This window comes from Crinia signifera, chromosome 6 (genome assembly GCF_055691185.1).
Source record: "Crinia signifera chromosome 6, ASM5569118v1, whole genome shotgun sequence".
NCBI classification, from domain to species: Eukaryota; Metazoa; Chordata; class Amphibia; order Anura; family Myobatrachidae; genus Crinia; species Crinia signifera.
In genome coordinates this window covers 37,025,075-37,053,053 of record NC_139222.1, presented here as the reverse complement: position 1 = coordinate 37,053,053, position 27,979 = coordinate 37,025,075, and the positions used below count along the sequence as shown (strand labels likewise).

At 47.6% G+C, this 27,979-nt stretch overlaps 1 protein-coding gene across 2 annotated transcripts; it reads right to left on the bottom strand.

Moving 5' to 3' along the window:
* Positions 1-308: 308 nt before the first annotated feature.
* PATL1 (PAT1 homolog 1, processing body mRNA decay factor) lies at positions 309-27,916 on the bottom strand. Of its 2 annotated transcripts, none has more exons than XM_083146005.1 (18): positions 27,752-27,916; positions 17,869-17,959; positions 15,073-15,266; positions 12,879-12,956; positions 12,466-12,666; positions 12,283-12,342; positions 10,702-10,785; positions 9,708-9,901; positions 9,535-9,621; positions 8,714-8,894; positions 8,288-8,411; positions 7,961-8,058; positions 7,816-7,875; positions 6,075-6,223; positions 5,636-5,936; positions 4,944-5,032; positions 1,758-1,907; positions 309-836 (listed from the first exon to the last, which is right to left on the bottom strand). In XM_083146005.1, exons 1-18 carry the CDS (start codon positions 27,764-27,766, stop codon positions 818-820), a joined length of 2,175 nt encoding a protein of 724 aa, XP_083002131.1. In that variant the 5' UTR covers positions 27,767-27,916; the 3' UTR covers positions 309-817. The 2 variants fall into 2 exon arrangements, with proteins under 2 accessions (XP_083002131.1, XP_083002130.1); XM_083146004.1 differs by having other exon boundaries at positions 12,879-12,974; positions 27,752-27,915.
* Positions 27,917-27,979: the final 63 nt, after the last annotated feature.

The window sequence follows — 27,979 nt, the reverse complement described above, 5'->3', positions numbered from 1 at the left end:
GCTCCAATCACCCAATTGGGGACACAATCATAAACAGGTATAAGCATGATCCAGGTAGAGTTTCGTAAACTCATTGTTAAACCAATTTTTGCGACATGAAGAGAGTCTGGTCACACAGTGAGATTCTCAGTCTAACATAACACGCCAGTAACCCTAACCTGCACCCCTTAAATACCTTATGTATAAGCAATTCATGACTGACCCCAATATCTGCACGTACGCTTTGGTGCAGGACCTCAGCCTACCCGTATTATGGATGCTCATTAGCCTGTTATAGAATGTGAAACAGACAGGAAGAGAATGGAAGCTGTTTTTTATCATTTGAATTTTAATGGTTTAAAAATATTGATGGACTATGGTGATCTGTTTCTTTAGCAGAGCGAGAGATCTTGTAGTTCATATACATTGTATATATTAAATATTAACACTACTAAAAAGAACAGGTACAAATACATGGTGATTTAAGAGTCCGGTTTAATAATACTTTATATTTATGTACACGGAGCTAGCTATATATATTTCATCTGAAAGAACCCTTGGCTGATGCTAGCAATGAAGAACCTCACAGAGCCAATCTTTAAAAACTCTACACGAGTGATGCTGCGGGCTTCAGCCTAATACACACTGATTGGTTTGTGGTTGCGCCACAGGACAGCAGGTGGCGACGTAGAGGCAGCAGGCACCTTTCCCTTCTCACGCCTCTAATGTTTCACTCTCACCTCAGCGGGCTGCTTAATAAAATCTCATAAAACCCTTGAAAGCGGAAGGGTGGAAATGGAGATTGCTGCTACAACAGAGTCCAAGGCGCCAGTTTTCATTATGGACTGGGAACAGACCTATTTGAAGAAAAAGAATCCGTAAGGCATACAGTAATCCGACACAATGTGGTTCCACATCAGATTCCAGTCGCGTTACTGTAAAACCACACGAAAGGGGAGGTGTAAGCAAACCTTGGAGAGAGAAGTGATGAAGCTGTTCAAATTAACCAATCAGCTGTCATTGATCTAGCACAGACAACGAAATGACAGAAGCTTATTGGTTGCTAGAGACATCTCCCCCCAAAGTACCACAAGTTCGATAAGTGCAAACATCACTGTTAGACCAGAGTCACCATTCACACGGATTAAAATACAGGCCCTTATTCTGGTTGGTGCGGCCGGAGCCGCACACGGTGCTCCGGCCGCACAAACCAATCCCCGCCCACGAGACGGATCGCCACGGCCGTCCGTACACGGACGGCTGGCGATCCGCATAAAAATGGTGGGGCGTACGCCTCCACCATGGTGGGAGCTGCCCCCTGCATTCGATGGTCGTCGACCATCGAAGGCAGGGCCGCACGCCACAGCAGCTCCCGCAAGCTGAGACCACACGGACAATCGTCCGTGTGATAGCTTGTATGGGGGCTGAGAGCTGACATCCGGCGACGTCAGCTTTCCGCCCCCATCAGTGGCGTCATACCCTGATTAGCATGCATACGCCCCGCGTTTGCATGGGAACGCCCATGAAACGCGGGGCGTATACATAGGGAAATGAGGGTATGAAGCCCCTCACGCCCCTATACGCCCCCTTTGCGGCGGACGAAATACGTCTGCGGCGAATGGGGCTGCACATGCGCAGATTGACCTCTGCGCATGTGCAGACTAAAAACATCGGCGGTACGGCCGCACCGTCCGATTCAGAATAAGGGCCACAGGCTCAAAACTTTTAAGGACCAACAAAGATTCATTCAACAAACCACACAGACTGCCTATTCTCACCGGAGTTTGGACCGCAGCTGGGCAAGACTCTGATCGTCCAGGTACCGTGAGAAGTGAAGCAGAGCGGTAGATGGGGAGCAGAGGGGCTGAGGCAGGGGTGCTGCTTGGATCTGCAGAAGGCAATGGGCAACTTGTGCGACCAGTGGTGTCCTGAAAGACAAAAACACTCCGTGCTTTAGGAACATAGAAGTAAGTTGCTGTCATTCTGCCAGATACCACAAATAAAGTATTCCATGCATTGAATAAACCGTTCCATTAAAAAAAAAAAAAAAAAAAAAAAAACAGTACAACACAAGAAAATGAAAACACTTCTCATCTTCAATTTAACAACGCAACATAAAATAACTGTCTTATAGGGCTTTTACAGGGGTGTGAATTAAGCTAGACCATGTCTACATCGGGTCAACTTGAGTTTTTCACATTTTTTTTGTCAATGTCTACATGATTTTTCCTGTTTTTTTTTTTATAAGTGCAAATGTCAACAAATGCCAATATAGACCCCCAAATGGTGTAACGCGTATGCTCGCCTTGCATCGGGCACAATTATATTCTCCCTCTATGCCAGGGCTGGGCAATTGCGGCCCTCTAGATGTTGATGAACTACACATCCCAGGATGCCTTGCATTAGTTTTGCTATGTGGCCATGCTGAAACTGATGCAAGGCATGCTGGGACGTGTAGTTCATCAACATCTGGAGGGCCGCAATTGCCCAGCCCTGCTCTGTTTATACAAGACACTGTAGATCTATCACCAGTGTATTTCAAGTGGTCCATGGCAACCAATCAGCACTGAAGTAACATCTCTAATTTGCATAATACAAAATTACACAGAGCCGATGATTGGTTGCCATGGGACACTTCTCCCCTGGCTCACTCCTCCATTACCTAAAGTCTCTTCAGCCCATGAAGTTGCCGACACGTGAGGGTGCTATCTCTAATAAAGTCCATTTTTCTTTTGTACGCCTGTGTGAGGAGGAAAACATCCCAATATCCTCAGTGGTGACAACATATACAGCGAGTGCTCTTGCAAGATCCAGGGAATACAGTTTGTTCTTCTCACATACTGGCCAGCACTAAACCCGCCTTGTGTCTTATATGGAATGCTACTTAAACTTTAGGCAAGAAAGCTGGTCCCTTGCACCGCAGTACCTCCTGGAACAGGTAACTGTCGCTATGTTTGACATCTATCATCTTAGAGGAACCTCTGCCATGATTTCAGATCACACATCCATCGGTGACTTAAGAACTATACTGAGGATCTACAGAGGCTTGCATATGATACGGCAGATGGGTGAGTTATCTTATTGGTAGAAATAAACAACTGAAAATAATTCTTCTGAAGTCAACCCTCCCACGAAAGTCCAAGCGGATATTCCCGTTGTGGCCCTAAGGGCTATTTCGCACACTCCGGCTCCTGCCTGGCGGCAAAAACCCGCACAGTTAAAAGCCGTGCTGCACACAGTAGTTAATAATGGACACAATTGTGTCCATTCACATGGGACAGCCACGGCCCGGCCGCCCGGTTGAAGCCGGATCCCACCACTGGAAGGGACGGCTGCTGGGCTGTGGCCATCCCCACCATTAAAAAATTCTGAGTGCGGCACGGATTCTTGGCCGTGCGGGGTTTCGCCGCCCGGCAGGAGCCGGAGTGTGTGAAATGGCCCTAACAGTAGCCGCTATGGAGATACTATGTGGCCTGAACACAGCCAAGAGTCCACAATCTTTGCTTAGCTTTGTACGAAGGCCACAACAACCTGAAAGTGAGCACCATGTTTGTGAACAATGTAATAAACTGCTGAGGGTTAGTTGCCAGGAATAATCAAGAATAGAAACCCTTGCCTCTCTAATATACTGCAGCCCCCTTAGGACTGTACATTACGCAATGCTACCTCCTACTGGTGTTGGAGGGCATTGATCCTGACCATTGTATTTGCGTTTTATTCTGGATCCTTCCTTTGGCCCTTATTCAGATCTGATCGCAGTACAAATTTGTTCTCAAAATGGGCAAAACCCTGTGCAATGCAGGTGGGGCAGATGTAACAGGTGCAGAGAGAGTTAGATATGGGTGGTGTGTTGAAACTGAAATCTAAATTGCGGTGTAAAAATAATGCAGCCAGTATTTACCCTGCACAGCAACAAAATAACTCAGACAAATCTAACTCTCTGCACGCGTTACATCTGCCCCACCTGCAGTGCACATGGTTTTGCCCATTTTGAGAACACATTTGTACTGCGATCAGATCTGAATAAGGGCCAATGCCTTGGCTTGTAACAAGATGACCTGAGGTGGGAGGTTGGAACAACCTCTCCCAGGGATTTATTTACTAAGATGGGAGTTTTATTGAAGATCAAATGTTGCTATGGGCAACGAATCATTGTATTGATTCTCTTCTAGATGGTGCTAAATAAATAGATTCTGATCCCATTGTCAACATCTTCTTTCTAAGAATGTAATGAATGAATTCTTCTAGAGATGCCATCATCCTGGCTGATTAATAGAATTAAAGGAAGCTACAGCAGGTATTGTCCACCCCATCCATCTGCCGTATATCGTCCCATAGCCTAAATGCTTGGGGGTTGAGGAAATACTGACAAGGCCCTACAGATATCTAAAGCCTTTTTAAATAATTGTATATCCATGGGAACTTTAAGAGGACATCCATCTTGTGGTAAAAGTGCTAACCCTGTAGGCAAGACCTGCTCTTGGGAGCTTAAATTCAAAGTGAAGGGACTGACAGAGGGTATAGACCATGCATGGAGCAGAAGGTTCACTGTATGGGCTTCACTAAAGTAGTGGGTCTTCAGAGGCGGAGAGTCTGATAGGGAAAAGGGAGAGAATTCCATGGTAGGGAGCAGCACGGAAAAGAGAGTTTAAGGAAATGATCTGTTGGAAGGAAAGGTGGGAAGGAAAGGTGGTGGAGTGAAGAGGGCGGGTGGGAATTTGAAGGCGGATAAGATCAGACGAATATGGGAGAGGATTGGGTGAAGTGAGAATGTTAGAATGGTTGAATTAGTCATACCTAGAAGGTTTATATGTTTCAATTGGTTATGGGTGGGTGACAAAGCATGATGTAAGCCTGATACGTAGAAGGCTTCACAAAAAAAAAAAAAAAACACAAATGAAACTTTATTAAGTCAGAAGAAAAAAAGACAAAAGACAAAAACAAACAAATAAGCCATAACCTACCAGAGAGATTGGTTTAATGTTGTGGGAAACTCGGAGCTCAGCAGATCCTCAGCCCGGTCCAGAATCTGGCAAAGAAGAGTGAGTCCGAACTACGGAGTAAAGGGTGAATATAGTCATTTTTTTTGCTCATCCAGCACATAACAGAGGCTGCAGCCAAGTTCTAAAGGCCCCATACATTACTGCTACTTCTGCGAGGGGAGAAGTCGCAGCTGATCCCCCTTGAGCCGCCCGACAGCCTTCCCACTGCCGGGAGGCTGTCTAAATCAGAGGTCAGAAATGCAAGCAGGTCCAATCTCCGAGCCATTGTGCATGGGACCTGTTTTAGACAGTGAGGGCCAGGTGTATCAAGCAACAAAAAGCGATAAAATGGAGAGTGATAAACAGCCAGCCCATCAGCTCCTGCCTGACATTTTTCAAACCCAGCCTGTAGCATGACAGGTAGGAGCTGATTGGCTGTTTATCACTCTCCATTTTATCACTTTTTGAAGCTTGATACATGTGGCCCACTGTCTAAAACAGGTCATGCGCACCCTAAGTTCTCAGCACACCGTACAATCCCTTCCCCCATGATTACAGGTAAAACACTGCCACACTATATGGAGTCTGTCCTACTAGAAAGCAGCAGAAACGAGAAGTTCGGGGACTTTATCAGGAGGTGGTCCCCCCGCACACTCTCCACCTCGGGCACTTGCCTTGTTCTGTAGCACTGACGAAAGCTGCTGCTGAGGGGAAGCGACACCAGAACCGCACATGCTCTGTAGCAGGGAGGTGACTTCTGCTGCAGACATCTGGATAATTATGTGGGCGCAGGGAGTAGCCAGACAGGGTAGAATCTGATCTTGAACGTCCTTCTTGATGAGGAAGGGCAAGCTGTGGGCTGCATTGGAGAGCAAAGCCACGCCATGCTGCAGAGGCAGCAGCGGGAGGATACGGCCCACCAGCCGCTTCCCTTTCCTGATGCACATGATCTGCACAAACTGCTCCTCGGCAGCTCTGTGGGCAAAGCGAGAACGGACAGTTACTCTACGACACGCGTCTGGCAGCCACTGGAAACATTTGTAGCTGGCACCCTATTGCTATATCTACTGCTCATTTCACAATCACAATGTAAGGAGCTGTGGGCGGACTCACCTCTCGCCTCCTTCCTTCCCCCTGAGGATGTCGCAGAGCTGCTGCAGTTTCTGCCGGCGTTCCGCAGTCAGTGCTTCCCGCTCCTCGTCTTCACAGCACAGGGAGAACCGACGCTCAAAGTCCTCCAGCTGCAGCACCACAGAGAACGCCTGCAACCAGGAGAGAGAGGGACATGCAGGGGTCAGCTGCACCGTCACTGCAAGAGCAACGCAGGCTCATATCTGGATGTAAGTGGCACCGTTCCATGGCCATATCTACTCCTATTTCTATACAGCAGGGATGGGGAACCTTTGGCACTTCAGCTGTTGTTGAACTAAATATCCCAGAACGCCCTGCTGCAGTTCTGCCATTGAGCCATGCTATAACCTTGCAGGGCATGCTGGGAGTGTGGTTCAGCAACAGCTGGAGGGCCAGGGCCCCCCTTTCCCCATCCCTGCTACAGAGTCAAACAAGAATATAGTACTCCAACCCAGTGGTTTTCAAACTGTGCGCCTAGGCTCCCTGGGGTGCCTCGGAGCACTTGCAAGGGTGCCTCGGTTTGGTTGTCCAGAACAGATTCAAATTATTTATGGTCAAGGTAATAGGCAAAATCAGTGCTGGTGGCTTCCAGTTTTTAAATATGTGGATAAACAGAAGTGAATTCTGTCCCTCACCACATAACTGGACCTAAGGATGACATATACGCACAACTTATTTAATTTAATATTGTTTTCTGAAATTCTCGGTAGCAAACTTTGCACCTAGGGGTGCAAATATTCTGATAATCTAGGGTGCCGTGATGCCAAAAAGTTTGGGAACCACTGCTCCAACCCAACATACTGAATAGATTAAATATTTCATTTGTTTAATTGCTAATTAAAAGATCAAATGCATCTCAAGTACAATTTACATTAACTTATATAGTGCACACATATTGCACAATTCTCTATAGAAAATGTTTGCCTTTCTCATCAGTCCCTAGTGGAGTTTACAATCTATGTTCCCCACCAGGGTTATTTGTCAGAAACCATTATAAGCTATCAGTAGATGTTTGCATTGTGGGAGGAAACCGGAGAACCCACAAGAACATACAATCTCCAAGACTCTCGCTGCTGTACTACTACGGCACGCATTTCAGGACAAAGTGCTGGGTAGGATCAAGCAGGGCTTTTCTATTCTGGTTTATGACCCGTTTAGAGCGGCAGGATAAAATATCAGTGCCATAGAGCTACAGCAGCCGACAGTTAATGCCGTATTGGGCACATACATGTAGAAGATACAGCTTGCTTCAAGCAAAACAGCACGCTCTGGCTTAAGTGGACGCGCAACTGATGTTGGTCCCTGCTCCCCTTTCCCTACTTTCATTAAACCTACTCCTAGACCCGAGCAGAACACAAACTTTTAATGCCCCACATTCACTTCCACACCCCTTGCAGGCCCGTGTAAGCAAGGGGGAGGGGCCAACAAAGGAAGGCGGGGCCATACACTATAGCCTGTGGCCTGGCATTTTCCTAGTGCGGTTTGTCTGTTGGAGATACAGCCCTTTGCTGGGGCCGCGACACATGATTATCCCTGCTCTAGAATGCATGAAAGCAGAATCTAGAACAATGGAGGAATGGCCACTACAGGGCTGATGTCTGGAGGTATGTCTCCTGTATTCCTGCCAGTTTGGGTAGGGCTTGGAGGACCCCAATAACAGATCAATGCTGTTAGTAAAATAAATCCTTGTATTGGAACCCCCCCCCAGAATGTAACAGTATACCTTCTCTATAACAACAAGGGTCTGGCGCCTCTTGTCCCGCACTTGCTTCTCCCGAGTTTCCTGTGGTGTGAATAAAAGACGTTAGTGTGTTGGACACGGATACAGAAATAACACAGGCATTGGGTTGGAGGGGTGGTCCGCTTACATCTTCATCAGAACGATGGGTTGCTACAGCATCAATCATCTTTCTGGGGTTGTTCACACTGGAGACCGTCAGCTTCCCAAGAGAACCCTCAAACTGCACTGTGGGCGAAAAAGGAAAAAGACCAAAAATTTAACACAGTGCCCAAACATGGCCAGCAGGGAGGAGAGGAAAGGCTTTCCAAGATGGCCACCTGTCCGGTTCCTCACTGAATGATGTAACCAGGATGTTTCAAATACTTTAAACATGTGTATGATCAAACTGGTGACTGATACCATTAAACTGATAGAAGTAGTGGGACTTTTTCTGGCTGCACTTTGTACCCCTCACCTGGTTTGTACGCATGCTCCAGTTTGGCCACCTGTGGCGTGATGAGTTTCGTCCGTTCCTTCTTTGGGCCCTCGCTCGGCCGGTCTTGGTTAGACGTCAGCTTATCCAGCTTCTCAAAGTAATTCTGCAGTTCAGCACAAAATGATTGGTCAATGTTACCAATTATAACAAATCCGCTAGATAAACCCAGCCAATGGAGGAGTCCAGGGTACCATCCCGCTGGAGTATGTAGGTGTCCTTCTGAGATCTAGCTCGGCATGGAAGCCTCATCTCATAGTTCAAAGACATATGCGTAGGTAAAGGACTTCTAGCAAAATTGCTGGATAAGGTCAAGCTATTTTGGCATCACATTTAAAGTACCCAATTAAAAATCTATGCCCCACGGCTCCAGTGTCCCCTAGGGATGAATGACAAAGTGGTAGTCACCTGATAGTAGAAGTCATCGTGGTAGGGGTCCGTGCTCTGTAGCTGGAGGAGTTGGATACGACAAACCCATTCCTTTTCTCGTTGCAGCATGAGACCCGCGTAAGGGTCTCGCCGGTGAAGTTCCGTGTGTTGGTGCCGGGAAGGGTGGTCCACTCCAGAGCCGTTCACACCCCGATGCTGGCTGAAGGCACACAAAACCAGTTGCTGAAATCATTAGCCAAACAAATAATAAAACTCGTCGGTGCCTATCAGGACTGGGGAGATCGGCCGGTGGACCGAATTTATCTGTCGGTCTACTGGAGGGCGCAAGCTAATGAATGGATAGGGGGCACACAAATAAATAAGGGGTCGGTTCTATTAGCGCCAAAGGGTGCGAGGTGCCGTTCCATTGCATTTAAACGCTGACAACGGCACCCAAATTAAGCCGACCCTTCATAGGGTTGCGAGCAATTTTAAGCGAATTCAGCCCAGCGAAGGGTGCGAGATCGGCTTAATTCGGGTTTACACGGCACCACGCACCCTTCAGAGGTAATAGGATCGCCTCATTATGTCATACATGAAAAATGCTTAGGAAATAGAACAAATGACTTCCAATGAGCTAACAGGAGGTGGAGCACCGGCTGGGCAGCCAAGTGTGAGCCCTACGGTAACCAATGACAACTACGCTAGAATGCAGAGACAATTAAAGACTTCATACTCCGAATGACAGAAGAACCATAATCTCAGGACTATCATGTTCCTACACCCGCTGTATTATGCTATGCAAATGAATAGAGGACAGCAAATAAAAACGCTGGTCTGTTCCCTAGTCCAGAACTCACTTGCGGTTCTGTTGGCGCTGGTGAAGCAGACGCCTGTGCTGCGGGTGCAGGTGGGTGGTGTCTGGGCGGAACTGCAGCTGCTGAGACCTGCGCCAAACAAGACAAGACACATGGTCATAGAACCTCAACGTCCATCAGTCCCAACTGCACATACGGCCATCCCCCTACATTACCTTAAGTTCTTCAGATGAGCCCCTGGGGCAGCTGCAGAGGGAACACCAAAAAAGGGTCTAATTCCTCCGCCGCCTGGAGGGACCATTGGGCCTACATGCCCCTGTAGAAGATTGGGACTGACGCCGGCCATCGAGGGCCCGTGGAGGCCGGCAGGACGTGCGAACTGGCTGGGAGACATCCGACCAGCTGCTGCCTGAAGGGGACAATGCAAGAGAGAAAGTAAATACAAATCCCACACCCCCCAAAAAGAACCATGTAATGTTAATTTAATTGGATATGTAAGTGTACAACCAGCTGAAAAGACCGGTATAGAAACGAAAAAGGATCACAGCAAAAAGTTACACAGAGCTGAAAAATGTCTAATTACAAATGCAGAGCCACTTACAAAATGAATGGACTTCCAGTGGTGATTGCATTTTTTTTTTTTTTGAGAACTTTATTAAATTTTTAGGACTTTGGATGTTTAAACATAATTAACACAGGTATTTCAACCGGCCCGTATACTCCGGATGTCCAGACTGAGAGCTTATATTAGCTTGTGTCACATGTGACTATGGGGGTTATTTTGGTTCACTCTAACAAATTCCTTCTTAGATGGACAAAACCATGTGCACTGCAGGGGGGGGGGCAGATGTAAAATGTGCAGAGACAATTAGATTTGGGTGAGTTATTTTGTTTCTGTGCAGGGAAAATACTGACTGCTTTATTTTTACACTGCAATATAGATCTCTCTGAAGTAAAACCCCACCCAAATCGAACTCTCTCTGCACAAGTAACATCTGCCCCACCTGCAGTGCACATGGTTTTGTCCATCTAAGAAGGAATTTGTCAGAAAGAGTGAACCAAAATAACTCCCTATATTAGCTGAATTTATAAAGGTGCCTCAGGTTACACGCACTTATTTACAAGTTAAGATCTATAAACATCAGAACGCCACACGAGAGACAGTCACGTGACAGCAGAGAAGAAGAAGAGGTGAGGAGGACGGGTTACCTGAGCTCCCCCTAACAGTTGTGCCCGCTGAAGTGGAGATAGGGCAGAAGGGAACGGGTGTCTCAGAAGCGATGCCGGGTTACTCTGCGGAGACAGAAATCCTATACTAAGTTCTAGTCTAACTTCTAGGCACTGGCAGGACAAGCAGACACAAACACAGGGGTGCACATTCTCAGATAGACAGTGTCTATATAGACAGTCAATAGGTCTGACTACCTCAAACGGCCCACATGCAATAAATCGAAAAAGTCAAAAGGTCGAATTAAAAGATCAACAAGGTCAAATGGTCGACATGAAAAAAAAAATAGACATGAAAAGATTGCCATGAATTTCACATTTTTGTGTGTGTCAATGTCGACAACCGTCAACACTGACCCTCAATTATTGAAATGTGTACCCTCGGCACACTATTGTATTCTCTCTCTATACCGACATGGATGGTGAACAAGGCGTTTAAAAAAAAAATAAAAAAAATCATGTAGACCTTGTTGTGTCTACTTTTCTTTTTGACCATGTCAACCTTTTTCATTTCAACCTATTAACGGTCTATATAGACACTGCAGATCTATCTACCGGAACCAAAGCACAGACATACGTCAGCCATGTCAAATAGGAGTCAGGGTAAAGCTTCCTTTTATCTGGTTCCCATATTTATATCACTTGTCTACTGGAAGTGTCAAAAATTTTTATACCCTTCTTTATGCCAAGGATTTTCACCACGTATTGACTCGGCAGATTTCTGTGTGTTGGAAATACTGTAAAGCCCCATACCCAATACCCACCGACACAGATATTGGCGGCAACGGGGACCCAGCCTTGGCAAGTGCAAACACATTTGCCATTGCCGGTGTGGACGGGAGCAACGGGAGGAGCGGGGACAATGGCCATCGTTCACAAGGACCACCCTCGTCAGTACATGCAGGACTAGGGAGGGGTCATCAGTGATGTGTGGAAGCACCTCTTCGTTAGCAATATACAGTCTACTCACTAGAAGATCTTTTACTATATCCTCTAGTGCAGGCCTGGCCAACCTGTGGCTGTTGTGAAACTACACGTCCCAGCATGCATTGTCACAGGTTTGCCATTATAGAATGCTAGAACTGTAGCAAAGCATGCTGGGATGTGTAGTTTCACAACATCTGGAGAGCCACAGGTTGCCTAGGCCTTCTCTAGTGGGCGTTCTATCGGAGAATAATTACTCTGCATAGTTCCTTTTACACAATCTCGGGTCTTTCCATAAACATTTCATTGGCTTGTTGGCCACGGTAAACCAGTAACCGGTAGGAGCTTCTCGCACAAGGTCTGACATCACTAGAGACTGCCAAGAGTGGGAGACGCAGTTCTAGTAGGGTGGGATTTGTACAAAGCTTATTTCTGGACATTATTTGCTTGATTACACCCGTTCTTATATCCGCTTTTCATACGCCGTACTGTGCCACGATTTCCCGAAACACCTGCCACCTCGCCCACACCGGTTGCAACCCTAATTTAGGTCTATTCATTTCAGGCCTTATTGCCAACTTTGGTTTGACATGACTGGTCCTCAGCACGGGACGGAGATGTGACGGCAGAGTAACTTACCGGGTGGCTGTTGAAAGGGGAAGCGGCTGCTCGGATGTGGATGGGATTTGGGCACAAAATCTGAACAAAAACACAAAATGATCTTTAATGACTTAAAGGAATACAAGGATACAAGTAAAGTCAAGTTAACATAGTACATCTAGGAGGAGAACAGTCACCCCAACAGTTTCAGATAAAACATACCTGCTGCTGAGTAAACATGGGGCCGATATGTTTGGGTGGAGTCCCGATAGGTACAGCTCGCACTGGAGGACTGCCAATGACGGGGGAGGTAGACCGCCGGGGCAAGGCTCTCTCCGAGGCATCTCGCTCTCCATCATCGAGACCAGGGGGAGGCATGGGGGCCAAGCCATACTCGTGCAAAATAGAGAGTGGACTCATATCCTAAAATGTCAATGCCGAGCACAAGTCAAAATCTCGAATGAACCATTCAACCAAGCTGGGACCGGCTATAAAAACACGCACACGTGACCAGTGGCAAAGCATTGTGGGGAATCTGGATGCAGAAGAAGCCTTTCCTACTGTCTGTTAGTATGACTTTGAAACGAGGCATAAAATAATCCACCAGTCCGAAACGCTGATAGATTAGCTCTTACCTCTGTAAGTGAGGGCCCTCTGATTGGCCGCAGACTGGAAGAATCATCCCATATACTTGAGTTCATCCCAGAAGAGAGCTTTAAAAGAAAATCCAACTAAATTAAAAATGAGAAGCAGATTTGGAATAGAACAATTTGTTGTGCCACCGTGGGCTGGATGTGATGCCGCCCACGTTCGAGGGTCGTGCGGGATGCAGGCGTACTCAAAAACATTTTATTTTTAAAAAGGGACAAACAAGGCAAAACCATGCTTTGTGATTTCCCTTTAAAAAAAACAAAATGTTCCGAGATCGGCTGGCATCTCGCACGGCTGCAGAACGTAGGTGCTATCACATCCGGCCCCATATCTTAGAATGTACAAATGATGTTTGGTAGTGATAGACTGGAATTTGGAAGAGAACTGTGTCTATACCCCCATACTGGGTGCAGGCAGCACTGTTTTTTTTTTTTAAACCAGTATTCATAAGATATCATACCAGATGCATGCCAAAACTAGAGACACCAATACAAAGCATACGTGCCTACTTTCTGAAGAAGCATGGCAGAGAGATTGTGAAGGGGACACCTAGAAGCATGGACGTCTGAGAGGTGCATCATAAAGTGACTTAAAGCCGGGTACACATGGCCAGCGATCGCACTGTGGGTCACGGGGACCCCTCAGGTTGGGGTCCTACTCTGTTTTCTGAGTTTCATCCCTTTATGCTACTGTCACTTCAATACCTCATGGGGGGAGAATAAAATGTGAGTGGAGCGAATGACAAAGAGGGTGTCAGAGAAGAGAGAGAAATAGACAATCGAAAGTGAATGGCGAGAGGTGTGTGAGCAGGAGTGAAAGAATGTCAGGAAGAAAGAAAGAAACACAGGATCAAGAGAGCGTGTCAGGGAGAGAGGGGTGTAAGAGAATGAGTCAGGGAGAGAATGGGGGAGAGAGGGGTGTAAGGGAAAGAAAGGGGGAGGGAGGGGTGTAAGGGAAAGAGAAAGTGTCAGGGAGAGAAAGGGGTTAGAGACTCACTGGTAGATTTATGAACGGTCGATCAGGGGACTATGCACTATCACCATGCATTATTGCATTATCGCTGACCGATCCGCCCCCTGCAGCTATCGACTTCGACAGCTGCAGGCGGCGATGCCCTATGCCCACAGCAGGGACAGCGCTTCTCCTGCTGCTGGCTCTGAGCTGCACTGGGGATCTCGCCAGAGTAGCGAGATCCCGCACATGCGCAGTGAGCCGGCTGGGGGGGGGGGGGGGGGGGAAGGAGACAGCGCATCAGTATAAACTGATGTACTGTATCCAGGAGGGGACATCGCCTGAGGGGGGAGTTAGTGCTCCCCCGCTTCGGCGGACAAGATGTTAATACTTCTTGTCGGTGTCCCCTCCTGTTATGCCTCGCTAATGAGGAGAATCAGGAAGTGTTATAGCGACGTGTTCATCGCAGCTATAATAAATCTAGCCCTGAGTGAGAGGGTATCCGGTAAAGAGCGAGAGAGACAGTGCAAGGTAGAGAGAAGTGTGAGGTGATGGGACAACAGGAGGAGAGTAGTAAGGTGATGGGGCGAGAGTGGGTTTGGTGACTGGGTAAGGTATTGGGTGTCGAGAATGGATAAAGTGACAGGGCGAGAGGGGGTGAGGTTGAAGAGGAGAGAGTAGGGAGAAGAGGCAGGTGTTATTTTAATCAGCAGGCCTCCCATTTACCGGTGCTTCTCTCCGTTGCCAGCCACCACTGTGCCCCATCTACACCACACTTCAGTGCACACTGCCCACCGCCTATAAGAGAAGAGACGGCACACACACCCCAGCCACTCTCACTCGTCATAGTGCACGATGCCCTCCTCGGTGATGGGCTGGACCAAGACAATGTGCCCGGTGTCTGTGCTTTAGTTATGGAAGCAGAACAACAAGCAGCTTCTCGTTGACGTCGTTGATCAGATCCTTCTTACCTCAGATCCTCAAAAGATGGCTACCGCCTCAAAAGAGACAGCCACTAGAGGTCCTCCTGCACCTCTAGCTTCTGTCAGTGTGACTGAGTACCTATAGCATGTCTTCTGTGGTGGCAGCCATTTTTAGAGGGTTGCAGGGTCTTTCTGATAGATCTGGTAAGAACAGGTGCAAGTACAAGGCCTTTCCTACACTGTAGTACAGCTATAACGTGCTGACCGAGTCCTCCAGCACGGAGACCGTGTCCCTACCACTCACATGTGTGCGGGACCCTCGTGGCAAGGCTGGCTCTTCGATCTCCTTCACCAGCTGGCTCAGGCTATGCTCCAACTCTTCTTGTTGGTCCCCCAGAGGATCGAGATTGGGGGATGAACTTCTGCCCAAAATGTGAATTCCCGGGAGCTTGTCCGCAATCTCCGACAGGCGCTCGTGTTCTTCCCGCCAGTCATCATCTGCAAGGAAGAATAATTAGACAGACATCAACAATGGGCGATATCTCACAGCAAACCACACACCAATCACAACCTGCAGAAGGAAAGACGGTACTTGTTTCCTAGCACGGCCACAATCGCGGGTAATTTTTAGTGGTCTGCGATGCAACCGACGCAATGCCCGCGATTTCCCATTGAAATGCATTGAAAAAAGTCAAAATCGCGTCGGTCGCATCGCACGCGGCTAAAAAAGCATTAAATGGTCCAGACGCGATTTCCCATAGGGAACAATGTTACATGCCTCAATTTACCCAAATCAACATAGAGAACAATGTTAAATGGGCCAGAAACCCCCCAACACACCCCTGAACAGTGAAATGGCCCCCCAAAATTAGTTAACGCCACCCCACGATCGAGCCCGCGAGGGGCGGCGGTACGCGTCCTCCGACCTTTTCATACTCCCACTATCCACGTCGGCGTGGAGTTGAGAACAGATTAGTGTGGTGAGCGCAGCGAGCCACCGAGCCCGAAGCGTGGCGAGCGCAGCGAGCCCCGCGAGGGGCCGCCGATACCTGTGAAGCCCGCGAAGGGACGCGTTTACCTGTGAAGGTATCCGCGTCCCCTCGCCACGCTTCGGGCTCGGTGGTTTGCTGCGTTTGCCACACTAATCTATTCTCAACTCCTAGCTTGTAAGTCTGAATAGAACGCAATGGAACGCAATTGTTCCGGTCTTCATTTACATTGTGCCAGTGTGTGTACAGGACATCCGTGCTGACGGGCATGTTAGAAGGAATGTCCATCCATTCAGGGCGTAGCCACCTTTAAACAGGCATTCCGCAATTGATACTAACAGTTACTAGTGTATCCTTGACTCAGTCCTTTACTGTACTTTTGTGTTGTATGTACAGTTTTACAACTTGGCAGACATGGTTGATCCAACCTATTTACCTAGCTCACCAATTTATTTAGAGACGGAATTGCATTATTTGTTTTTAGCACTCCTTACGACAGAATGGTGATTATGCCGTCAGACAGGTTGAGCGTGAGGGAAGTTTCATTACATAACTGTATGCAAATCATTATTATGTTTACAGGATTGCCAAGTATGATTATGTGAGCGCCTTTGTCACCTAACACTTTTAGGGATCACATTTAATTAGCCATAAACACCACATCCTACCGTGTAACAGTTCATGAGATAATCGGTGGATCCAAGTAAGGCCATTTAACCCTTTAACTGCCTACATCTGTGATATGTGCAAAATATCTGCTAAAAATGCCAGCGTCACTTATATTTGTTATATATATATATATATATATATATATATATATATATATATATATATATATAAAAAAAAAAAGGGATTATATTTCCTGAACAAAAGGGTAAACATGATGAATACAAATTCACTCGGCACTCAAAGTGTTAAAGTATCAAACTTTTTTTAAAAGAAAAAAAAAATTCTACTGTTGCTTTGTAAGTCATTAAAAATAAAAAGTTAATTAAATGGAGAGTACGGCCACAAGATGCTCTTCTACCTATCCTGGCTCGTACGCAGCGGGGCTGGCATTTGCACAGGCACCGATGTTTTTGTTTTGTGCATGAGTAGGGTGCGTGCACCCACGGCGAACAGACTGATCGCAGGGTGCATGCACCCAGGACAGCGGGCGGCCCCATTAGTGTATAAGAACGCCCAGCGTTTCATGGGTGTCCCCCATGGGAACGCTGGCATCATTCGATGGTCGCCGACCATCGAATGATATGGGTGGATCCCACTAGCTACTATTTGTAAGCCCATGCCAGAGAGTGGCCCTTACGAATGAGTGGCGCCAACCAACCATTCGCAAGATGGTGGGTTTTGCAGCCTTGCGAATGAACCAGAATAACCCCCCAATATCCCTTTCACATTAAAAATCGGGGTTGCTGTCTGGTGCACCCAAGTCGAGGTGCAGTGTGAAAGCACCAAACCGAATAACCCGGGGTTGACCAACCTGGAAATTCGACCCAGGTTAAAAGAAGGGTTAAACCCAGGTCGTCCTGTGTAGAATGGGAGACCCAGGTTTTTACTGTAGTGTTCCCGCTAGGCTGCTCCCTGCCCGATTTTTAAAGGGCAAAATGCGCCCTGCCCCTGTGGCAGTTCCCCGCTAAAACAGCCTGCCTCCTCCTCTTATCGTGATATACAGTATATAGCGGTGCCCGGCGCTTCCCTGGCAGCGGAGAGCCTTCGGTGCGGCCGGGCCCGCCCCCTTCAATGACGATGCCTGCCGGGCCCGCCCCTTTTCATCATGAAGTGGCCCTGGCAAGCCCCGTTTGTGACGTCGGCGGCCCGGGACCGCCCAGAACAGTGACGTCGGCGGGCCCGGTCCGCCCCTTGACGATGCCCCCGTGCAGCGGCGCCCTGCCCGCCCCGGTTCCTAGAAGGAACACTATACTGTGAAAATGCCGTACCCAGTTCAGACCCAGAATTGAGGGGGTACGATCGCTAGGTTCACAGTATGAAGGACAACCATTAAAGGTCGACAGGGCTACATGATATTGGTCAACAGGGTCAGATGTGGCCATTCTCCCTTGCCCTGAATCAAACCCCCCCCCCCCTCCCCCACATTGCCCAGCTCCTCTCACCAATTGCTCCTGCTCCAAAGGTGTCGTCATTAAACTGGTCAATGTCTTCATCTTCCTCCAGCTCAGGGAAGCCATCGCCATCTTCAAGGGTCTAAAAGCAAAGATTCAGTTATCAAAAGGCAAAAAAAAAATCAAACAGAAGAAGAATGTGAAAGACACATGTAAACCTTCTGACTGAGTCAATCTTTTGTCAAAGTCAACCTACTGACGGTTGACAGACATGGTCAGACAGCATGGATACAGACTTCTGCTTCCTCTAAAGCCCCCCCCCCCCCCCCACTACTTTTGCAGGGCATGCTGGGATGCATAGTTCAACAACAGCTGAAGGTCCAAAGGTTCCCCATCCCTGACCTAGAGCATGGGAGAAGAAAAAAAAAATCCCCTTTACTTCTTCACCAATAGGGGGCACAGATGGTGGAATGTTCCAAAGCAACTCTCAATGGGAACAGAAGAGAATAAACCAAATCGCAAGAACCTCATGAGCCCCAGACTGCAGCTAGAGAACACTTAGGGTTACCAACCCTTAAGACAAAACAAAATAAACAAAGCTGTCACATCACAAACTATCCTTTCAGGATGGTCTTTACAGATCATCTCCTTTCCACCCAAGGTGCTCCCAAAAATGAAAGATCGGGATGGTCAGATGTAGTTTAGAGATGTTTAACAGGGATATAGTCATGGACATTCACCTTACATATGTGGGTGACATTCCTATAAAGGTTTCTTTACAGGTGGCACCGTGGGATGGATGGATGGATGGGTGGGCGGAGTTAGACCTATCACCAGCAATCAAAAACAGCACTCACCTAGGGAATAATCCCTATATACACATAAAGGTATCTTTTTGAGATCCACAGCAAATCCTCAAATGGAGACTCAGACTACAGGGTTTATTGACATACAGTAGTCACAGAATTAAATCAGACATGTGGGAAGTCGTGCCGACAGATTGCTTCCCGCATGAACATTCTAATAAATAGATACAGTATTTTGGGTTGCAGGAAATACATTCTGTCATTTCAAACACCTTGCCAGTCTGGATGTGCATTGTATACATTTGGTCTCCCCCGAGTTGCATAATTTGCACATACTACAGCAGCCACATCTATAGAAGCCCTTTGATTTGATATGGCTCTAGGGTAGGATACAGAGATGTTCCTATGTTTTATTGTAGAGCATGCTTTTGATGTAACTAAACTGACCAGGAGTATATATACCTGATCAGGAGGATGTCCAATACACCTTGATAAAAAAAACAGTGTGTGTCAGAAATGCAAACGTGGAACGCTTTCCCCTTTTTGTGCTCATTCCGGGTGAGATCTATTGAGGAAGGACTTGTTTTGCTAGCAGAGTGGTCATCACCAGTTTCATCTGTTTTTATGAAGTCTGATTTTATTCTGTGACTACTGTAGGTCAATAAACCCTGTCGTTTGTGGAAACTGGTTTAGTCTCCATTTGAGGATTTGCTGAGAATCTCAAAAAGATACCTTTATACGCATATAAAGTTTGTTTGATTGCTGTTTGGTGATAGGATTAACTCTGCCCACCCATCCCACCTGTAAAGAAACCTTTATAGGAATGTCACCCACATATGTGAGGTGAGTGTCCAAGTGTATAGATCAGTAAAACATCTGTAAACTATATCTAACCATTATTTCTTTTTTTGAGAGCACCTTGGGTGGAAAGGAGAGGATCTGTGAAGACCGCCCCGAAAGGGAACAGAAGAAAGCCTTAAAACATCCAGGAGATCCTACTAAGTAAAGTTAATTTTGTATGCACCCCAGGAGTAAAAGAAGATTACTTCAGACTTGGATAGAGAAAGGAACTTTTTCTACACATAACGCTCTCCATGATCTCAGTCCTGGCAGACAGCCTTCCCTGATAGGGGCAGCATAGAGGGCTTTTCAAAAATATAGTTCACAGACCAAGATTTCAACCAGGCACTCCACCAGAAGACTGGCAGCGGACCTGGCCAGGAACTTGGAGGCATTGTGTTGCAAACAAGGCACAAGTTATTACAGACTGGCCGAATCTGCTCTCCAGGTGCATAAGGTAAATGGGAAGGGGTCCTTTATGGTGAGCTGTAGAATTCCTCACCATGTGAGTCGCTGAAGGACAAGTCCCCTTTACATACTGAAGATGCCGCACTAGGGATTTTGGTTCTTTCCCCTCAAGATCAACACAATTTGGGTTTACAAAAGACTCAACATTAAGAATGTGCGTCTTAGCCCTAGACCAGGCACACATCAGGTCGTTGGCCAATCATGAAGCTAATGGGGCCAAATTCCCTTCAACCTGGACCATGTAAGATAAGCCGTACACATTGTGCAATGTAATGAATGACTGAACGATACCTCGTTCCATCCTTGATTACACTGCATATACTCTTGTCCGATTGGCCGTGCAGCCGAGACCAACAGAAGATGCTATTTGCAACCCGCGGGAGCGCCCACTGCATGGAGCCTCCACTAACTTGTTCCAAGCATTACCAAGTAAACAAAGTAGTTGGGACCTCCTCTACCAGGATGGGTAGGTAGGAAACGGAATCTGTAGACTATACAAAGGGTTGGTCCCTGGATTAGAAATGGCCTATGGGTTTTAGATACGGAGAATGCTGCATGGGACTTCTTGCTGCAGTGAATATTTTCTTTTATCATCGGTACAGATTAACCAACGACACAGGGAGGAACTCAATAGTTTTAGAGGAGCCCTGTGCCAGACAGAGCAGTTTAATTATCGTTCTGCTTAGGCTCGCATACAGAGGGCGTCCCATTAATTCTGCTCGTCGAAGCAGAAACATGCTAAGAAACAGGCTTTCCGCGGTTTCCCTATTGGGCCAAATCTTCATTTGAAAGGTGCCCATACAAGGATAGATATTGGATCCAATCCGATACTTTTCCAATTTCCTTTGAAATCCAGACCACGCCTGATCATGGCCACACACAGAACGATTGAGTAAACAATCAGAGGATTTACTCATTTGTTCAGTGTGGCCATGATCAGGGGTGTTTGGGGTCTGCTCATTAGCTGCACCTCTGCAGTCACCACTGCCAGACACGGAGAGGCCGGCCAGCGAAGGGCAGGAGATTTTAAATGAATAGGATGGCCGCTGATTGGCTGAGAGCTCTGAGCCAATCAGCGGAAGCCCATTCATTTGAAGTGTCCTGCCCGCCAGTGGTGAGGGTGACTGTGAAGGTAATGCAGCAGGGTGCTGCGGTGCGTGCAGGGGGAGATGCCAGTGTCGAGATATGGGCACATCATTGTTCATGCCTAGATATGAAACGATGTGGCCATGATTCTGTATGAGTCGACACCTGGAATAGGTCGACATGCATGAGGTAGACACAAGATTTAGGTCTATTTGGGATTTTTCACCTTATTTTGTCCTGAATGTCGACATGGTCACCGTGTTGGTGCACTGCATCCCCTCGCATAGCTCGCTGCGCTCATTGAGTTATAGGTACGGTGCCACGCTATGCTCGGCACACTATTCTATTCTACCACCATGCCCTAGTGGATGTAGGGCATGAAATACCACCTGTAGGCATGCTGGCTCAAAAAAAAAAAAAAAAAAAAAAACCTTAGGCATGTCAACCTATTTCAGGTATCGACTGCAGCCATGTTGGCCTTCAGTGGTCAACCCAATGTATATGGACCTTATATGTGTCGACCCTATGACTGTATACCCTGCGCGATAGGTGGTTCATCTTTCCGCCTGCTGGCGGGATCAGCAGGCCTGCTGAACGTACTGCGGCCATGTTGGATCATCACCGTGCACATGGTATGTTTTTAAAGGGTAGGGTGTTCCGATCGGTCAGAAACGGCCATATTGTTAAAAAAGAAATCTTACTGTGTGTGTGGGCATCTTAACACCTTTTTCATTTTGTCATGTAGGCCATGTATCATTTTAGTTGCCCTTCTTTGTACAGTCTCGAATGTATTTATATCTATATATAAAGATATGGCCTCCAGACCCGGACACATGTATTCTAGATGAGGCCGTACCAGTGATTGAATATATATATATCAAATTGTATGGATGCGGCGCTCCTTAATTCAGCTGTATACCAAAACACACAAATCTGTGCCCCCCAACTGTTGTGCCCAGCAGCGTGAGCTTTAATATATCGCAATGGTAGATGCAGCACTTAAATGAAGACACTGACGCCCTGGAGATTATATATATTGTCCCTGGTAAGCCTGGTGAGCACCTCTCGCACATCGCCAGTAACCGCCAGATCCCCTGCGCTGGCAGACGCCAGCGGAGAGGTGCTCCATCTGCCTGAGACGCATAAGAGTCTCATGCGCTTGTGCGTCTCAGTAATTCATACGGCAGGGTACGGCAACCCTGCCCGTGTCCGCTCCAGGGAGACGGTTAGGGGTTCGGTAGCGCGTGCACAAAGGGGGAGTGCGGTGCGCAAGTGCGTCTCATGCACAATAAAGGACGCATTTGCCAGTGCTCCATGTTACATACTGGCAAATGCCTCCATTTCAAACCCCCACTATCCACGCCAGCCCAAAGCATGTCGAGCACAGCGAGCCCCGCGGTACCCGTCCTTTTGACCCGTTTATACCCTCACTAACCACGTCGGCGTGGAGTTGTAGCGAGGGACGCGAAATACACATCAAGTAATATGCGTGCGCTCACCACGCTTCGGGCTCTTTTTATGCGCCCCTTTGCGGGGCTCGCTGCGTCTAGTGTTCCCGCTAGGCTGTTTGAGCGGGGCGCTACACCCTGCCCGATTTTTAAAAGGCAAAATGCGCCCTGCCCCTCTAGCAGGGTTCCGCTAAAACAGCCTCACGGGGAAGCCCAGCACAGCCGTAGACTGCAATGCCCGGTGCTTCTCCGGAAGCACAGAGACTTCGGAGGGGCTGGGCCCGCCCTCTTTGACGGCGGTGGCCGGGCCCACCTCCTTCGATGATGTTGCGGCCCGGGCACACCCCTCTTGTGACATCCGTGGCCTGGGACCGCCCCCAGCTGTGACGTCGGCGGGCCCGGTCCGCCCGCTCTAAATGCTATAGTGAACACTAGCGTCGGTACACTCGCCACACTTTATAAACTCAACTCCATGCCGACATGGATAGTGGGGGTATGGAGGACACGTAATGTGTCCCCCCACCACGCTTCGGGCTGACGTGGATAGTGGGGGTGTTTCATGGAACACATTAACACCTGTCGTGTCATGATACTGACAGGGATGCTGTCTACGGGAACACGATACGGACAACGTAACTGCCGCTGTGAAACTACACAAGTACCGAATCTTCAAATGGGCTCTCAAGACCAGAGCTGTGGAGTCGGAGGCAATTTCGAGTACCTGGAGTCGGAGTCGGCAAACAATGCACCGACTCCAACTCCGAAAATTATAATTAATGACTTCTCTACTGTAAGAATAAAGACCAATGCATGCAGTGTCTCACATAACCAAAAAACGAACACGTTAAGTGACCGTGAAAAAGCATGCTTTTCACGTGCTTCACTATATGGCACGCAACGCACAATTCGGAACACCAATACTTATAAATGTATTCTCCCTTGTAGTTTACAACTTATTTCCAACGTTCAATAAGGTTTTCAATACCTCGTTGGTAGAAATCACCTGGTGTAGACTCAAAAAATGTATTCAACCAAGCTCTCCCACCATACGCACAACATCTTTTTGCGCGGATGAAGATCTTGTTTCATGCGCGGGGTCATTTGTTTACCTTGGCTAAGCCATTCCTTACGCTGGTTCATATTGATGTACAGGCACCATTTTCCGTCGCCAGTAATGATTGGGTAAAGAAATCGTTCCTTGTGTCCATGAATTGAACAGTGACGAGCAAGCAAACCAGCGGAGATTGTGGCTCGTTGATTTTTGTTGTCGTCACAAAGCATGCGGAACTCATGCTCCACACTTCTGAACCTTTCCTATTGTTTTTGTTCCCAAAACAACCAAATAATGTGGTTTTTATCTTTGAACTGGTAAAGTTCCTGTTCCTGATGTTTATGCCTACTGCTACTATCCAGCCATTTAATTAATTAATATTTTTTTTTTTTATAAAACTTTGTTTTCATTGTGTTTGTCCTTTGCTTAACTGTTCAATACAGTAGACTGTTGGCTTCCCAGCCTCTAGTTTCTGTAGTAATAATATGTATGTTGCCTTTCTTTCCTTCAAGGAATGTATCAAATACATTTGCATATTAATACAGAGGAGTCGGAGTCGAGGAGTCAGCATCAGAAGTACGAGGAGTCGGGGTCGGAACATTTATCTACAGACTCCACAGCCCTGCTCAAGACCACTTATTTACCAGACCCAGAAGCCTCTATTTCACGCTCACTGCCTACCCCATCCGTGTGAACCCTGTCTGACCCGCCCCATTTAATGAAAACTCTTACGAGCAAGGCCCTCTCTCCTCATGTGCTTTTCCAACATCTAAACCATCATCTACTCCATACTACCATTGACGGCATCTATTCCCTCTCTTTTCTACCACTCAGATACTTATTTCAGTGTAATTTGCTGATGTATTGTAGCGAAGTTAAAACATATACTTGACCTACATAGTCTTGGAAAGGTAATCGACTTTTTGTTTTGCCTACTTGTTTATGTACTCTGTAACTGGGCACTGTAGATCCCTTGTGACACCATAGAAAGGTTAACAACAACAATCTTAATTAATCATCTAACTTTACTTTCTCTTTGCTTTCCTGCCTTTTATACCACTTGTATAGCAGCAAGCCGGGTCACACACGGGATGTTAGAATCCGCATCAAGCCTCGTGCAACCCGGCTTTTTGACCGGCGTCCCGACCCGGCCCGGCATAATGCTGGGTGGGTGACGTCACTGGAGGCGGGGCCAGAGCTGCCACAGAGATGAGAGCATTGCCCAGCGCAGGCTTTTCCATTGCACGTAACAGGTCCCCGTTTACACTGCTCCGCAATCCGGGTTGATTGCTTGTGTTCAACCCTGAGCGCTTGTCCATTTGAAATCCCGGGTCACCATTTACACCGCCTGCAAACCCAAGATTTTGCACGTTCCCGTGCAAAAACCCGGGTTTGCTGGGCTGGTGTAAAAGTAGTGGCATCTAGTACCCTTGATACTAGATTTAGCCTTTGTGTTATTGAGACGCAAGTTCACGATTTTACATTTGTCTGTTCTTAAACTGCTCTTGACCATTCCTCTAGACTACCTAAATATTTAAACATTTGCTTTAGCCCTCCTGACAGGTCTACCCTTCAGCATATCTGTGTATCATCTGCAAAAAGGCATACTTTTCTTTTAATATCATTAGCAGGATTACATCAACAATGGAGTAGTTTTCACCAGGACCGTAACAATTACCCATGATGCATGGCACTAAAGAACGCACGTGGGAACTTGTGTGTTTCGTTTTCTCCAGGAGTACAAATTAAGGGAACAGTACAGTCGCTGCTGGGGAAGGAGTACTGCTGCTCTCTCCTATGCAGGCACCATAGAAGAAATCCCCACATATAGATAGCTGGGAGAATGAAGCATGCACCAGGAGGGAGGTGTGTAGGACTTTCCAAAGGAATGCAGATAAGACCTGTTTTTTACTGGGATGGGGGTAGGGGTTGGTGGTTTCGATTCAAAGAATGTTGCACACAATATTAACATGGGAGAACAGGAGCAGTGATTGTAGCTATAGACAGGTTCCCACCACTTTCTGATGTACGGTATTGCTTTACGTCATACTACACCTCATACAAGGACAAAGTCTTGATTTACAACAGCCTTTCAGCTCAGTAAGCCATGCAGATACAATGTATTCATATTTGTATTAAATGCAAACAATTTCTGTATCACATGCTTTTATTTAAACAATAGTTTTAAAGATGTATTACTACAGTTAAACAAAGGTGTACTATTTATTATTTACACCAGACACACAGTGTTTTAAGTGTGTCATATAACCCTTTTACACCGAGGCAAAAACTCGGGTTTTTGCCTCGTGGACCCGGGTCAGTGTCGGTGTAAAAGGGTGGGGAGGCAGTGTAAACTGGTATGCAAGGTGATCCGACCCGGCTCCCGTTTACAGCAATGGGGTAGCCGAACCTCCAGACCACAGCACCCTGCGGTCAGTATGGAGGTTAGGCAGGGAGTTGGGAAGGAGGTAAATGTATGCCTGTGCACGGCATGCATTCACCTCATGGATGTGGGCTAGGGGCAGGGGTGTACGGAGGCTGGGGGCAGCCCAGCAGCTTACCGCGCTGGGTTTGCCCCCAGCGAGGCAGTCCAGGCACTTGGAGATGATGTCAGTCATCTCCAAGCACCGCTCCCATTTACACTGCAGGTCGGCACCACAGTGTAAACGGAGCAAATCCCGGATCTGACCTGGCTTGGAACCGTATTTCAAATACCAGGTTGGATCCGGGATTTTGGTGTAAAAGAGCACCAAGGTGCGGGGCAATTTCAGAACATTTTCTAAGCGATCTGTTCTCACCAGAGAACACTGGCCCGGACAGATCGTTCAGCACCCATCGCTGTGTGCTGAGCGTTGTGGGTGATCAAGCATCACATCTCTCCGTGTGTAGGCCCCATAAGTTTTCTTGTAACAACCGCTGCCTGCTGAACAGACCATGGGTGAGATTTAATAGGATGAGAGATTTAGAAAGTGAGAGATTTGGTGAGAAATCTCCAGTTTTTTTAAAGCGGCAATCATTTACACTGCAAAATCACACTGGTGTTGCTGTGTAAATGATTGCCGCTTTAAAAAAACCTGGAGATTTCTTACCAAATATCTCACTTTCTGAATCTCTCATCCTATTAAATCTCACCCAATGTCTTTACTACGCATAAATCTGGCTGCTGTCGTTATCTGCAAGCCAGAAATCATCTAAGCTCTTTCTATAATGTCAGCGACATCCCAGCAAATAACCAAATTCATCTGAAGTTCAGACTATGGGACCCCCTGGGATAGCTTCACTCAACTGCCTTTAGAACACTATACACACGGAAAATCTATTGGGAACAGTTAACTTTGGCAACCGAAGAATGGTGAGCTCACTAAAGTTCTGATCAAGGTTCATGATGTTCTGAAGCAGCTCAATTACGCCAACACAGGGGGTCCCACGTTCCGAACCTAAACCCTGGAATTCATAACTGTAAAAAATCCATCCCGCGGCACCAATGTTGATGTGGCACACGATCACGAGAAAAGAGCCATATCGTATGTGCCTTCCCTTCAATTCCGATCCACGTGTATCAGATCTGGAGATCATCATGCTGCTGATTTGTTGTATCCCGTAGCCATGCCTGTTATTGTATACGATACATTGTATGCAGATACATTGTATGAGATCCAGCCTACCAGGAGACGTGCGTGGCTGCATGCAATACCTCTGTGTAGTGTATGGGGGGGCCTTTACAGTCCAATGCTCCTCCAGCATCCCTCTCCACCTTGAGAACTATGCCCTTCATCCTCCTGCCCCGGGCACCATGCCACCCACTCCCTGCAGCCACCCCTTACCCTGTGGTTCCAAATGTCAGTAATTCATGCACCCAAAACGCTCCAGATTAGAAATATAACCAGATTTCAGCACAGATGCTTAACTGAAGCGCTTATTAAGTCACCTGTGCTCAAGCATGGATATCCTTAAAACCTGGGCTGCTTGGCTACACGAGAACATAGTTTCTACTTGTATCACACACACATCCTGGTCACGGCTGCACACACAGGACGTGCACAGTAGCTCAGTGTGTGGCAAGGCTCAGAAAAGCAGGGACCATGCAGGGGGCATTGACAATACAGCACCCGAGATGATGCCCCCCTTCCCCGCATCATCACTGCTCCTGGGCTCTAGGCGGGCACCATTGCCCACCCCAATATGGCGGCCGCCCGGGCCTCTCCCACCTCAAGGTCCCCGCTGCACCCGCTTACCTGGAACCGCAGCATGTCTCTGTCCGCGCCCCTCTTTACCCCCGCCGCTCCTACTCTCGGCCTCTCTCTCTCTCCGCCCCCCCACCACCACACAGCCGCCGCTCTTTCCCCGCGGCGCGCGCACGCGCTCCCTCCTCGGGCCCTGGTTGGCCGCCGCCTCCGGCGCGCCCCCGGCAAACACCAGCGCTCCGATTGGCCACTGACTCGGATGCGGCGGCGGCGGCGGCG

Bases quoted from the DNA above. Each gene is read 5' to 3' on its own strand.
- PATL1 (XM_083146004.1), bottom strand. The intron at 12,343-12,465 runs GTATGTTTTATC...GTTTTTGTTCAG, and splicing joins CCATGTTTACTCAGCAGCAG to ATTTTGTGCCCAAATCCCAT. The intron at 1,908-4,943 runs GTAGGTTATGGC...TTTGTCTTTCAG, and splicing joins ACATTAAACCAATCTCTCTG to GACACCACTGGTCGCACAAG.